General features: G+C 39.3%; 1 protein-coding gene across 2 annotated transcripts in view; it reads left to right on the forward strand.

Annotated features, from left to right (window-relative positions):
- Window positions 1-15,321, forward strand: part of prpf40a (PRP40 pre-mRNA processing factor 40 homolog A) — a 31,301-nt gene extending 15,980 nt beyond the window's left edge. For both annotated transcript variants that reach the window (XM_041807496.1, XM_041807497.1), the window contains 15 exons: window positions 5,263-5,327; window positions 5,412-5,576; window positions 8,820-8,928; window positions 9,089-9,239; window positions 9,325-9,458; window positions 9,567-9,681; window positions 9,977-10,068; window positions 11,012-11,128; window positions 11,388-11,525; window positions 11,939-12,034; window positions 12,115-12,201; window positions 12,344-12,434; window positions 14,298-14,359; window positions 14,463-14,618; window positions 14,756-15,321. In XM_041807496.1, coding sequence (XP_041663430.1) covers window positions 5,263-5,327; window positions 5,412-5,576; window positions 8,820-8,928; window positions 9,089-9,239; window positions 9,325-9,458; window positions 9,567-9,681; window positions 9,977-10,068; window positions 11,012-11,128; window positions 11,388-11,525; window positions 11,939-12,034; window positions 12,115-12,201; window positions 12,344-12,434; window positions 14,298-14,359; window positions 14,463-14,618; window positions 14,756-14,845 — 1,668 coding nt within the window. In that variant the 3' untranslated portion in view covers window positions 14,846-15,321. The remainder of the gene's footprint in view (window positions 1-5,262; window positions 5,328-5,411; window positions 5,577-8,819; window positions 8,929-9,088; window positions 9,240-9,324; window positions 9,459-9,566; window positions 9,682-9,976; window positions 10,069-11,011; window positions 11,129-11,387; window positions 11,526-11,938; window positions 12,035-12,114; window positions 12,202-12,343; window positions 12,435-14,297; window positions 14,360-14,462; window positions 14,619-14,755) is intronic.
- The last annotated feature ends 221 nt before the right edge of the window (window positions 15,322-15,542 follow it).

A 15,542-nucleotide genomic window follows, 5' to 3' on the forward strand; every position in this document is an offset into this window, starting at 1 on the left:
CATTTAGTCTTTTTGCTTGCTGCCAGAAGCATTGCCAGCAGCTTTTTATCTTTCAGAATCCAGTTATCAAATGAAATGTCTCCTAAATACAGGGCTTCAAACTATGGGTTACTTTCCTATACAAAAATTTTTTAAGAACTTGGAAACTAACTTAAGGGCTCCTGCATTAATTGTATGTGCACAGAAGAGTGAATAGCATGTATTTACACCTTCTACTCTATATCTTCAATAATTGATCTACTTTAACCTCCTGTATTAAAATAAATATGTAGGGCCGCCCCAGACTGGCGAGTGTGAAATTGGTCACAATGGTTGTTTTAGGTGGGTTTATTCAAGCATCAAACTTAAAGGTCACATATTATGCAAAATACACTTTTTCAAGAATTTCTAGCAAAAATCTGTGCCCCTGGCCTTTTCACAATCCCCCCAAGAATCAGAAAATCCACCTTTCAGAATAAGTTTGCTGAAACAAGCTGTTCTCAGATTTTCCCCTCATGATGTCATGTGGGGAGTTAGCCCCGCCCATCAGGTTCAGTTGGTCCTAGCCACTTAGAAGAAAGTTCCGCCCTCCTCTCCTGATCCTCCTCTCAGCTGCCATCTAAGAGGAGGATCAGGAGAGCCACATCCATTTCCTGAGAGGGGCAGAGAAAGGGGTGGAGTCAGACAGCTCATTAACATTTAAAGCCACAGACACAGAAACAGCTCGTTCTGATCAGGGCTGAAACAGAGGAGGTTTTTAGACATGCAGAAATCCAATACTGGACTGTTTTTTCAGTAACAAACTTCACAGGCATGTTTTGGGGACCTCTGAGACGGATATAAACTTGTCTTAAAAAATAAAAATAAACTACAACAAAGTATTTTTGGAAAATAAAGCCTAAATTAACAAACCAGCAGTAAAAACTAATGAAAACTAAACTGAAATTGAAAACAGGGGGTGAAAACAAAATGAGAATAAAATCTAATGAAAAAAAAAACTGTAATAACCTTGATACACAGCTGAAGTTGAGCAGCGTTATGAGTCATGCTACTAACTGCAACCTGCTCGTGCACACAGTCTCTACGGTACACTCCAGCTAGCAGCCCTGAGACACACTTCTCCCTCTATTAGTAGAAATTACCTTCAACTCCTAAACTCTGCAGCGATCATGCTGACTCTGCTCAGTTTTTATGGGAGTGAAAATTCCTAGATCGATTGCTGAGTGTGGAGAGAAGGTGGTTCTTGTAAAATAAGATTCCCAAGGCACAGAGGAGGTAAAACTATCAGAAATGCAGCAAGTACTGTACATGAAATACTATCTTATACCTCCTGCAATATTCCAACATTTCCTCTACAGGAAGGGGTCTACGTTTAACATTATGCATGATTACATCTTTGCATTTTCATGAAATGAAAACAAGTTAAAAAAACAAACAAACACACTAAAAGTAGTCTGTTAAAAGCTTGCTGCAAATTAAAGGGAAATTTCAGTATTTTTGTAGTTGAGTTGCATGAGATTGCACTGCTCTGGATGGAGAGGGATGCAGACTCCATTCTGCATCTTCTGATCAGAAATGTCCTGAAGAAGTGTTGTGAAGTCCCTCTCATGACAGCTGTAGCTCTCTGGGTTTTTGGGCATGGGCTCACAGTTTAGACACCAACACCACCTGGTAACTTTGGAGTTTCCACTGAAGTTTCTTCCCTCTGCCTTTCAGTCTGCTGAGCCTGCATCTGCTGAAGTTATTACTCTGAGTACTCTGGGTTGTAAAACTGACCCCCTTGTGTCCACTATAACAGCATTTTATCATCATTCAAGTTTAAATTGCTCCAAAGTTTAGTTTGATGTTGTTTTTGTTGAAGCCTGTATGCCCAAACAGCTGATCAGTGATACCCTGAGGCGTAAGAACATGTAGCCAAAAGTTGCACTGCCCAACACAGCAGCTTTCTGGGTGAAAAATAAAATGCTTCACATTTTTTTGATATAGCCTGTTTTAGCTAAAACTCTCTAAATTACATGGAGAAACTGTACCTGTCAGCAGCACTGTCTAGCTTCCTTACCTGTGCCCCCTGTGCTCTCCTTAAAGCGGCAATGGTCACTGAAATCTCTGGGGGCTAATGTAAATGCAATTGCCAACTACTTTACACAACCAAAAAAAAAATCTCTCTTTAACGTAGCTTCACAACATCAGAATGATGCATTTACAATGGGCTGATTATAAGTTTTTTAGTTTTAGATGTGGTATAAACAGCTTCTTTTTACAACATCTGTTCTTTAAAGGTCATATATTATGTAAAATGTACTTTTCGGGCTTTCTAGCAAAATATGTGCCCTTGGCCTCTCCACAGTCCACCCAAGAATCTGAAAAATCCATTCCCTTCCCACCTTTCTTTCTTCACCTTTCAGAAAATGTGGGGTGAAACAAGCTATTCTCGATTTTCCCCTCATGATGTCATGTGGGGAGTTAGCCCCGCCCCCAGGCCCTCCCCTCTTGGAAGAAAGTTCCACCCTCCTCTCCTGATCCTCCTCTCAGCGTGGGATCAGGAGAGCCACATCCACTAAGCATGCATTTCCAGAGAGGGGCGGAGTCAGACAGCTCAGTAACATTTAAAGCCACAGACACAGAAACAGCTCATTCTGAGCAGGGCTGAAACAGAGGGGGGTTTAGACATGCAAGAATCCAATATTGGAGTGTTTTTTCAGTAACAAACTTCACAGGCATGTTTTGGGGACCTCTGAGACCAATATAAAATTGTCTTAAGGGGGATGGAAATATGTGACCTTTAATAACACACACTGCAGGGGACATAAACTCAGACACACACTAGTTAATTATAGCTGGGGTCATAAAATGTAACAGTCTCTTTGGTTATGTCCAAAACTAAATTTTGGAGATTATCACAAAATTATGTAGAACTGCATGAATAAACAATCACCAAAAAGGACATTATCATCTCAAAGAACTTGTAAAAAGTGCAGATTTAAAGCATGAGCAACACAAGCAGGTGCGATGGGCCATTGCTGCAATATTATGTTAACAGTAGGATGATCCAGTACAATGAAATACAGTATGATACACTTTATTGTCCCGTCTGCAGTACTGTAAACATTGACCTTCCTCTGCAGTTGTATTTAATAGATAAAAACCATGTGAAAAAACTACAAAACACATGTAAACAAAGAAAGCATACCAGTGTAAACCACAAACATTTATTTTTTACCCATAATGCACGAGATCTGCATAAAAATAAAACATGAAGAAGATGAATGAGTAGAGCGCAATGAAACTATTGCAAACAGCTTTAAGACAAGAAAGTATAAAAGAACTGGTGATATTTAGATTAGTTTATAGAATTGAGATTCTAAATCAGTGATACCTAACATGTGGCTCTTTTGTGATGATTTGTGGCTCTTTCATGTCTAAATTTGAAACATTATTCCCCTGAAAACCTTCAAAAAGGGAAACTTTGACCTCAGAAATAATTCATTGCAAGTCACACTTTGTTTCCCACACTTTGATTGCTTTGATTGTCAATCTTGTTTTTTTTTTTCTTTTTTTTGTCTACGTAGTTCCAAATATGTAGCACTTTTTTCAATTTTGTGCCACTTGTAATACATTTTTACTGCTTTAAGCCCACTTTTGCCACTTCTTTCAGCCACTTGTACCCATTTTTTTCCTTTTTCACCAGTTTTTACCTCTTTTATATCCTGCTTTTTGCTAGTTTTGCAATTTTTTTGCCCTTTTTTTCCCAAATTTTGCCATTTTTCGCCCAATTAAGCTGCTTTTTGCCATTATATGCCACCTTTTCCCCATTTTTTGCCACTCTTTGCTGCTTTTTGCTATTTTTTTCCCACCTTTTTGCTGCTTTTCACCTGTTTTAGTCAGTTTTCACACATTTTACAATGGGCCGATTATAAGTTTTTTAGTTGTAGATGTGGTATAAACAGCCTCTTTTTACAACATCTGTTCTTTCATTTTTTGCCCCTTTTTGTCATTCTTGAAACCCTTTACTCAATTTTTGTTACTTCTCATCAATATTTGCCACTATTGTCTCAGTTTTGGCTACTTTTTTGAATGAACACAGCATGAAAAAATCTGCATTTTAGAGCAGCCTATCATATTTATAATTGATCAAGTGTGCTGTCACTTTTTATCTTTTTTGCTGCTTTTTGCCTGTTTTAGTCACTTTTCACTCTTTTTTTTGCCACGTTTTTGCAACTTTTTGACCATTTTTGCCACCTGTAACTCATTTCTTTCTCACATCTCACCCATTTTTGCCGCTTTGCTCCCAGATTTTGCCATTTTATGCACACTTTTTACTAATTTTTGCCACTTTCTCTCAATTTTTGACCATTTTTGCCACCTTTGACGTATTCTTAATGCCCCTTTAACCCATTTTTTTCTTCTTCATCACTTAGATTGTGGCTCTTGCAAAGCTGTTTTTCAACAGTTTGGCTCTTTGGTCGTGCAGGGTTGAGTGATGCTGTTCTAAATGATTAGTGTTGTTATACCTTAGTGTCCACAAGATTGGTTGATATCTTCTGCAAAATAACTAGAATAACCTCTAATAATCCAGTTGTTTACCAGATAGTTCCAGAGTATTTCAGGTTAATATTCCCCTGATGCCTGATAAGTTTACCATCACATCCTGTGCATTTTGATCTGCATCTAATCCCCCCTCCCCTCCTCATGAGGTCTTAGCATGGTTGCTAAGCCTCACCTCCTGTTGCTGTGGATGTATAGTGCAACCTGGTCTGGAACCACCCACCTTGCACGCAGCTATATTTAGGCTCTTTTTAATTTTGTGCACAAAGCTCTCCTCTGAGATTGCTTGCCATTTTCAGTGAGATCTTAATGGCTCTGTCTTTATGATTAGCTTTATTGGATCAAAGGCACGGGGGCTGGCGCGGATTAAGACAGTGAGAGCAAGAGGCATGCCTCAGTGAGTTAGAATAACTGTGACAAGTGACAGGACAGAGGCGAACGGTAGAATCAGTTCATAATGGATGATGGAGTCACTCTCTGAGAGAGGCGAGTGGCAGAAAGGGCACTTACATAAGTCCACAGCAGCACTTGTTTGAATTATTGCCACTCCACACCTCTTAACCATCCATCTATTAGTAATTAAGGAAGCGTGTTGACTTCAGTGAGGCAGAGCAGCACTTAACATTGATCATCTGCCTCTCTCACATGCTTTATCTTACAGTTAAACAATTAATTCTCTTTGTTTTGTTTGAATATAACAGACATTTCTCATGTATTTTCCTCTCTTTGTTTCATCAGGGTGTGTCCTCAAACTCCTCCTGGGAGCAGGCTATGAAACTGATCATCAACGATCCTCGCTACAGGTAAACTATCTTTATTTGAAGTATTTTTATAGCAGATGAAAACACAAATCTGACTTCAGTTTGCCTTTTTCTTTTTCTACCAAGTGCCCTTCCCAAGCTGAGTGAGAAAAAACAGGCGTTCAATGCCTACAAAGTCCAGACAGAGAAGGAGGAAAAAGAGGAGGCCAGGATTAAATACAAGGAGTCCAAAGAGACCTTTCAGAGATTCTTGGAGAACCACGATAAAATGACCTCTACCACCAGATACAAGTAAGAGCTGCACTGATTTCACATTATAAAGATTTTTTTCTGTAATGATTTTGACTTCCCTGAATTGTCAATATGATTATGCAGCTGGGTTTAAGGAAAGGTCATCACGCAGTCAGTTAAATAGAACACTGTTCGCTTCCAGCTGTAGCATTTATTTCACTGTCGCTGCTAAATTAAGTAGCTATAACATAATGTTAATAGGTTACTGTTTGTTATGTGTGATGAGGAAAGGAAGACTGAGGGTTAGGCCTCCATTACCACTTGGATAAGTCACGAATTTACCGCCTTATTCTGTTTGTTTTGGGTGGATTTTAATTACAAATACAACACGTATTAGAAATCACACCTCTTAGATTAAATGTGAACAAATTGAGTAAGTCCATGGAGTATTTTCCCCTGAAAACACCATACATTGAAGATTTTTAAAACCACTTTTAAAAGACTTATCCTCCGCCTTGCGTGACCTGACCAGTTCACCGGCACGCTCTGGTTTTGCACTGTGGTAGGAGTCATCCTGGAGGACAGATGGCTTGACTGGTGACCTTGACAGAGTGCCAGTAAGAGTTCAACTGGCACTGAGGTTGTGATGACTGGGGCTCTAATCTGGGATGGCACCACAGGCAGTTGAACTAGAAGGCAGGGCTGTGTGTTGGTGTGTGTCTCTTGAAGTTTAATGTCTTACGTAGCTACAGCAGAAACTCAACTGTGGCTTTCTGGGGCTGTCTAGGGCACAAAAAATGTCTGGTTGCATCATGAATGAATAACTTTATTTCTAAATATATAAATTAAAAAAAACAATATAAAATATCACAAACAAACAAACAAAATGAATTGTGTCCGAAAAGGAGTAGGAAGAAGGAAAACTTGTATAATGACCTCTTTCTCACTTTTCTACTTTAAATTCAAATTATTAAATCAATACTGGCACAGTTGCCAGGACGTCTGATACCTACTGATCCAAATACAAAAACGCTCCACTCCAATACGTCTAATACTGCTTAAAATGCAGGTATTGCTATCAGCCAGTACACAAGTTTATGCCCTGATGAGGTACTGTTTGGTTTAGCTTTATAATTTGCTTCGTTTAGCCATGCTAAATGTTAGCGCTATAAACTGGAAATCTTCGCTCCCGGGAAACACAGCATGCACGAGCTACCATTTTTAGAGCAGAGACTGAGAACCAAAGGGGCCACTGCAGCAGCAAAGAATAGGGGCTATGTGACAGTTTTTCTCTGAATGTGATCGTTAACAGGGGAAGGAGCTAGACTTTTTGAGTGAGGGGCCCAGGCCCTTAACCTTGCAAAGCAGATAGATTTGCCCGTTTCTGTGTTTCTCACTGGTTAATCCATCTTGCAAAGTTCCCGTCTGAACCGTTTGGGCCCGGTTAGAAAGTGACAAGACCAATCAGTATCAAGGGGCAGTACTTTGGGGCGCGGCAGAGTCGTGACGTAAGCAAGCAGCAACAAGAGGCCAGTGCAGTTATGGCAGAAGACGTTAGCATGGTTGCTGCTAAAGCATCAGTTTTATCAGAACTTGACGACATTTCTTTGTTAAAAGAAGAACAAAGAACAGCAGTGAGTTGTTTTCTTTTCAAAAACGACAAAAGTTGGGGCGCGGCGATGGTTGAGTGGTTTAAGGCGCCCCCATGTATGCAGCCGGCTGGTTCGAATCCAGCCTGTGGTCCTTTGCCGCATGTCTCTCCCCACTCTCTCATCCCTGTTTCCGAGTCTATCCACTATTCTCTGCTGTCTAATAAAGGCATAAAATGCCCAAAAATAAATCTTTAAAAAAAAAAAAAAAAGGACAAAAGTCATGTCTACAGGCGCCATAGTTCGCGTTATGCAGTTCTGTATGGAGTTTGCTCCTCTGTAGCGGTTACGTCACGTTTTGTTGCTCTGATTGGCTCGTAAAGATGCGACAGAACGTTCATCCAATCACCCTCCGAGTTCTTTTTCAAAACCTCTGCCCTAGTCTTGATAAACTGGAAATCTACCAAATCACCATCACACAGGAAATGGGTGGAGAGTGTGATGTCTCATCTCAAACTTGAGAAGCTTAGATACTCCACCAGGGGCTCAACACAGGTATTTCTTAAAGTTTGGAAGCCTTTCCTCACTTACTTTGAACAAAATTTTGCATCAAAGCATTAGGCATTTGGTCTGATGTCCCTGAACTTCTGCCTCCAAATCCTAGAGTGTGATTTTTATATGTATTTTTATATGTATTTGTGCTCGATATAACTTGATTTCTGTTGTGATACATGTTATTATAAAAGTTGAAAAGTTCAATAAAAAGATTTCAAAATAAATAAAACCTCTGCCCTTTCCCCAATGCCATCTATGGAAGTTTTACCAGATGGATGTGTCAGGTTACCAGGCCCTGTTTTGTGCAGGGAATTTGTTCATTGTGGATTTTTAATTTTAAGATTTAATTTATTTCTCATTTTGAAGTTTAAAGTTGCCTTTACAGTTCTAAAAGTATTTTAAATGTTGTTGACTATTAGCATTTACTTCCCTCTGAAAATATCAATTAAGGCATCGATTTCCCACCTGTTAGGTTTTAAAAGTATAGATTTTTATTGAAAAAAAAACAAAGATACCCAACCCCAGGTAAACCCCACACACTGAAATACTCAAACGTTTCAAAACTACATTTACCTCCTAAATTATAACTCTGTTCCCTGTTACAGAACATTCTTTCAAAGTTGCCTGGAAGTGAATAATTCCTTGCTTTAAACTTGATTATTGCCGTTTTAAATGTGAACAGATTTATATATTTTAATGCATGTGAATTTATAAAATGGTGTGTTTGTGTGTTCCCTATACCTCACCTTGTGGACCATCTTTATCTCTTTTTTGAAGTAATGGTTTGTAAGTGTTTCTCCAAACTTCAAACTGTAGGATAGATACGGGAAAACCAGTGAAGAATAAAGAACTGTGATGCTCTTTGCCATCTTAGAGGAAACCTAATTGATCCGAGGTTTACAGCAGATTTTAAGTTTAAAATCACACCAAGAAATTTGTTTTCATGCACTCCTTCAGTTTTAACAATTAACATCTTTACTGGTACATGTGTGCCACAGAAAAATAGCTGTCCTTCACAGGCTCAGCTGTATTTTTTAGTTAATAAGTTATAAATTCTGTTTTCAGTCTGAAATGAAAGTAAGCTTAATCTATAAAATGCTGCCCTCATGTGGATTATTGTGTGAACATTTTCTAACAAATGTGTGTTTTTGTGATCCAGGAAAGCAGAGCAGATGTTTAATGAGTTGGAGGTTTGGAGCTGTGTACCAGAGAGAGACCGACTGGAGATCTATGAAGATGTTTTGTTCTACCTCGCTAAGAAAGAGAAGGTAAGACTATACCCCAGAATCTTGGGAGAGATTTCCGGTCATTACTGAACAGAACTCCTCGCTTTGTCTTCACCCGCCTGTGTCAGAGAAGCTTTTATTTGACATCTGGAATCATTAGAAACACTTAAACAAATCACACCCTGGTTTCCCTTCCTACCAGGAACAAGCCAAGCAGCTGAGGAAGAGGAACTGGGAAGCTCTTAAGAACATTTTAGACAACATGGCAAACGTCACGTATCGTACCACCTGGTCTGAAGCCCAGCAGTATCTGCTGGACAACCCTACCTTTGCAGAAGACGAAGAGCTGCAGAGTAAGAGAGAGAAAGAATGACTTTGTTTACTGAATGACAGGGTTTGGTTGGTCCTGTGCTAATGTCCCTGCTAATCTTCTGACAGATATGGACAAAGAAGACGCCCTCATTTGTTTTGAGGAGCACATCCGGGCACTGGAGAAGGAGGAGGAGGAGGAGAAACAGAAAACTCTTCTAAGGGAGAGGAGGCGACAGCGCAAGAACAGAGAGGCCTTCCAGGTCAGAAAGACAAAACAGACACAGACCTCACCTACCAAATAGCAGAATTAATTGTTGCATCAAGCTGCTAAAACTTGAATATTTTTGTTTTGTTTTGCTGAATGTTAGAAATTCTTGGATGAGCTCCACGACCACGGCCAGCTTCACTCCATGTCTGCCTGGATGGAGATGTACCCAACGCTCAGCTCAGACATCCGCTTCGCCAACATGCTGGGCCAGCCGGGTAGGACAGGAGGCAATGACGCACGTGGCTTTGCATGTCTGCATGAGCTCTGATGCACATGGACATGACATGCAGACGACAACACACTGACATGGAAATTAAACACACAATGCTTAGGATGTAAATACTGTATGAACCACAACAAGGCACTGCTGGACAGTTTATTCTACTTTATTTTAATGTGTTTTCCTACTTAGATATATTACTTTAATTAAAAAAAGTCACATGAGTAGACATTTCTGTTTGATTAACGTGTAGGCTTAGCTTAATTTAATGCTCTATCTGTTTAATGCAGGTTCTACTCCTCTTGATCTGTTCAAATTCTATGTCGAGGACCTAAAGGCTCGCTACCATGATGAGAAGAGGATCATCAAAGATATTCTTAAGGTAACATTGCCATTCCTCTGCTGAAAATCTTCCAGTAATAACAGCACACTGGCAGACGTCCTCATATCTCATAGAGCAGTGATACGTACCGCGTGGCGCTTGAGCCACGTGGCGTTTCTGTGATGATTTCTGGCTCCTTTATGTCTAAATTTGAAATTTTATTCTCCCAGACAACCTTAAAAAAGGGAAACTTTGACCTCAGAAATTATCTATCACAAGTCACATTAATCAGTTTGTTTCACTTATACATTTGGCTATAATTGCCATCCCTAATTTCTTTGTCCGTATATTTCCATTGCCCTTATTTGCAATTTTTGCCTGTTTTTTCTCCATTTTTTGCCACTTTTAATCCATTTTCACTGCTTTAAGTCTGCTTTTGTCACTTCTTTTTGCCACTTTTTGTCCATTTGGCCACTTTCATCTTGCTTTTTGCATTTTTTTTTCTGTCCTTTTTTTGGCCACTTTTCACCTATTTAAGCTGAATAGCCATAAAATGCCACTCTTTTCCCCATTTTTTCCACTCTTTTTTCCTTTTTTCTCCATCTTTCCTACCTCTGTGCCAGTTTTAGTCACTTTTGCACTCCTTTTTGCCCCATTTTTGTTGTTTTTTGACCACTTTTGCCACCTGTAATTAAATTTTTGATAACTTCTCACCCATTTTTGCCACTTTCCTCTCCCCATTTTTTCACTTTATACCCATTTTTGCCATTTTATGTCTACTTTGCCCAATTTTTGCAGATTTTTGACCATTTTTGCCACCAGTGACATATTTTTAATGCCACTTAACCCTTTATTTCCACTTTTTCCCACTTACATTGTGGCTCTTTTTAACAATTTGGCTCTTTGGTTGAGTGGGGTTAAGTAGCACTGTCATGGAGTTTTTAGTTTTTGTTGAACAACTTCTAAATCCTCCGTGTATCTTGCATGTTTTGGGGGTTTCCAGGACAAAGGCTTTCTAGTGGAGGTCAACACCAGCTTTGATGACTTTGGATCGGTCATCAGCTCGGACAAGAGGGCCACCACGCTGGACGCGGGAAACATAAAGCTTGCCTTCAACAGCGTAAGAACTTTTGTCTTAGTTACATTTCCCCCTGCCAGATTTGCACAAATCCTGCGTAGTCCCTTAAGACAAACACAGATGCTGGTAAACAAAAATATTGACGAGAGAAACACGTCTAAGTTTACACATTTTGATTAAATTGACTGAGGGTTTTTCACTCTAGTTTTCACTGTGATTACTGACTCCTGACAGAGGCATTATGTTTACTATCATCTTTTTATAATAGATTAACCCATTATCTGACCCCTTGTTTGTTTAGCTACTGGAGAAGGCTGAAGCCAGAGAGAGAGAGCGAGAGAAAGAGGAGGCAAGGAAGATGAAAAGGAAAGAAGCAGCCTTTAAAAACATGCTGAAGCAGGCAACGCCACCTCTGGAGCCAGAGGCTACATGGGAAGGGGTACGTTTGTAACACAGTCCTTATGTTTGTTTGTTTGTTTTTTAAAGGCCCTATAAAGTGAAAATAAATCTCTATTTAGGTTTGTTGTATGATAGATCACTGTGTTCTGAACCTCCAGGTCAAATTTCAGTCAAAGCATCATTTTAGTTTATGAAATTAAGCTTTCATAAACATAAATGATGCTTTAAATCAGTGTTACTCAACCCTGCTCAACCAGAGAGCCAAATAATTGAAAAATACCTTTTCAAGACCCACAATCTAAGTGTTGAAAAGTGGCAAAAATGGCCATAAAGTGGCAAGAAAGGGGAGGAAAAGTGGCAAAAGACATAAGAAAAAATAGCAAACTTACAGGGTCTTTTACAATTACATGAATAAACTTTGCTTTCTTAATGACTCTGTCTTTACAATTCCAGGTCAGAGAGAGATTCCTAAAAGAATCTGCGTTTGAAGACGTCACTCTGGAGTCAGAGAGGAAGCGCATTTTCAAAGACTTCATGCATGTCTTAGAGGTACGTCTGACATCACAGTAGGAATGGGCTTCTCAGAAATAACAAAGATGGTGTTAAACACGTTCTGAAATTCTTAACAGCACGAGTGTCAGCATCACCACTCCAAGACAAAGAAGCACTCGAAGAAGTCCAAGAAGCACCACAGGAAACGCTCCCGCTCTCGATCGGTCAGTAGTGCTCAGATAAGACAAGGGGCTGCGGGTGAACAATTTAGCTTTCAATATTCTGCAAGAATACCTCTCAGCTGCTCTCAGAAACTCCATATCATGCATCACTAATCTCTATATTCTTTATTTGATGCTTTAACAGGGCTCAGAGTCTGAGGAAGAGGAGTATCACAAGAAGAAGAAGAGGTCACAGTCCAAATCTCCCTCTGACCGCTCGTCTAGTGGAGAGTCAGGTGAGTGACTTAGTAAAAAGTCATTAAATTAGGCTTTTAAGGCTTTATTTAGGTTTTAATTTTGTCCATGTGGGATTATATAATTACCAGGATGTCATACAGATCTGTCAAAGAACTGGCAATAGAGAAAATCCTAGTATGAGGTGGATAAGTTCAAAATATTTCCTGCATTGATCAGCCAGTTGTAGCAGATGAAAAAAGAGCAACTTTTAACTTGTTAACAGTATTTAAGCATTTACAAAAATCTGCATGGGGAATTAGTTTGTTTTTCTGGTGATTAAAGGTCACATATTAAGCAAAAATCACCTTTACAGGCTTTTTAACAAAAATATGACAAAAAATAAGAATCCCCAAATAATCAGAACCCACCCCCCTTTCTCCACCTTTCAGAAAATTTGTGCTGAAACAAGCCGTTCTCAGATTTTCCCCTTATGATGTCATGTGGGGAGTTGGCCCTGCCCCCTGGTTTGTTTGGCCCTCCCCACTGGGGAGAAATGTCCACTCTCTTCCAAATCTATTAAGCCACATCCATTTCCTAAAAGGGGTGGAGTCAGAGGTGGAGCCAGTCAGCTCATTAAAATTTAAAGACATAGACGGGGCTGAAACATAGAGTAGAAAGAATTGGACAAACCCTGTGTGATGTCAGCCGTCTGCTTACAATCAGTAGACTCAAACAGCTCTTGAAGCCTATCCGCAGAGGCTTCCATATTGAAATCGCAGTCTCAACCAATTGCCCTCTAAGCTCCACTTCCTGTCAGCTAGCTACCATTCTGGTTGACAAAAACGTAGCTTCTGCCTGTCAAGCTATCTGTCAATCAAATGAGACGCACCATCAAACAGACCTATGCCAGTTGAGGTCTTTTTCTTTATTTATCCTCATTCTTTAAACTTTAAAGTGTTTTAAAGGACTAAAGTTTGTTTCCTTGGTCATCCTTAAACCTTAAAGTGTGTAAAAAAAAGGACTGAAATTTTTTGTCTGAAAGCATAATTAAATATCGGTATTGGCTAAAATTAATTTGTAAATGTCAGATATCCGCAAAAATCCAATATCGTGCATCCTTACCTAATGAGACATGTTTGGTTTTTGAACCAGGCTGTAAACCAGTTTATTTCTAGTGTAAAAAACGGCTTTTTAACGTGCTGTGTTCCTGCAGTCAGCCTAAAATGGACCCTCGCTGTATTGCAATTTTTTGCACTTCCACATTGGCTCCATTTTTCAGGACTGGAGGTTTGCTTCTTGGGCTGAAACAGACATGAAAAAATCCAACACTGGAGTGTTTTTTCTGCAACAAACTTCACAGGCATGTTTTGGGATCCACTGAGACTGATATAAACTTGTCTTAAAGTGGTAAAATATGTGACCTTTAACTTAAAAATTGGGGTTCAAAAATGAAAGTAAAAAAATCGTGATGGAATCAACCTCATGATCTGTCAATAAAATATGTGTGATATGAAATTTTTTCCAGGTCTCCCTCGCCTGCTGCCAGCTAGCATTTAGACAGTCTTACAGGGCAATGGAGACATGATGCACAAGTATGAAATGTTCACACCAGCATAGGTCACAACAGTGTCAACCCAATTCAAAACATACCCAGGCTTAATTTTGTTATTATTTTGAAGGTAAACAGATTCTTGTCATTGTTACCAGTTCCTTTCTGTTGTATTCCATACAAGTAAAAGTGTTATTTATTTTACATTCTTGTATTTTTCCTACTTTGGTCAGTTTTGCTGCATCACTGCCATTAAAATGTCTTCAAAAGTCTTAAATGAAATCTGAGCACCCTGGGGTCTCATTACCTGTAGATTATCTTCATGAAGAAGTGTAATACCTCTGATGTTAACAAAATGTTCTGTCTGGAACAGAGAGGAGCTATAAAAAATCTAAGAAGCACAAGAAGAAGGGCAAGAAGAGGCGTCACAAGTCTGTAAGTTTAAGTGAGACGCTGTGCTCACACTTGTTCTAGTGTTTCTGAATAATCTGACTGTGGATGCTGTTTGTATTTACACTGATGAGGATTTGATTCTCAGGCATCACCAGACTCTGACAGTGAGAAGAGAGGCAGAGAGCGCGATGGGAAGCGTGAAAAGGACCTAGAGAAAGACAAAGAGAATGACAAGTCTCGGGGGAAATCTCGCTCTGACTCCAAACAGAAGTCTCCTAAAAGAAAAGCGGTAAAAGAGGAGGTAGGTTTCTTTATTAGCCCTTTAATCAATGTTTATTTGGCTGTTTAAGTTGATGGACACTCGAGGAGGGACAGTTCATCTGTCAAGCGTGTTTTTATGACTCGATTTAAGTCTTGTGCTGTCTGTGTGGCGTTCAGGGTGGCTGGGACACGTCGGGCAGTGAGCTGAGCGAAGGAGAGTTGGAGAAAAGAAGGAGAACTTTACTGGAACAGCTGGATGCACCCTGATGAGGACGGCCATGACAGTTTCTCTTCTTCTGGTCTTTTTTTGTGATTTAAACATGCATTCCTCTCTGAGCTCATTGGACTGTTTAAGACGCAAACATGAAGACTGTGGGAGGTAACGCTGACGCTTCACTGAGCTTACACACCTTTGAGTGGATAATTTGATATCAGGACACTGATCAATCAGTAATTATCTTTTTGTTGTTGCTCTTGTTAGTCTTTTTTTAGTTGACTGTAGATGTACATGTTCTCCAATACTTGTAATATTTTTTATATTCAACTTTCAGTGTTTCATGTCAAACTGAACGACATTCACGCAGAAAAATAGCATAACAAGGATTCTTTCTCTCAGACACAGGGAGGTTGTGATCTAACTTAACAGCAGTTCTATTCAGGAGAATGACCCACAGTGGTTTTAATTGGAGCATCTGTTAAAATGGAAATATGAAAGTCATAATAAATACTGTTTCAATCAATAATGGCTGAATTGGATGATTTTGGAGATCAATAAGGTCTAAGACAATGAAAAGTCAGCTGCTTAGACAGTATTTTGATTTTTATTTATATTTATATGCTCATAAGTATTTCATCTTAGAAGTTTTCAGTCCTAAACAGAGTAATGTTCCCATCTTCTAAGTCTTGAATTTAAAATTTAACATCATAGAATATCTTAAAGATATCTTGGTAAGCTCTAATCAAG

Source organism: Cheilinus undulatus, linkage group 15 (genome assembly GCF_018320785.1).
Source record: "Cheilinus undulatus linkage group 15, ASM1832078v1, whole genome shotgun sequence".
Lineage (NCBI taxonomy): Eukaryota > Metazoa > Chordata > Actinopteri > Labriformes > Labridae > Cheilinus > Cheilinus undulatus.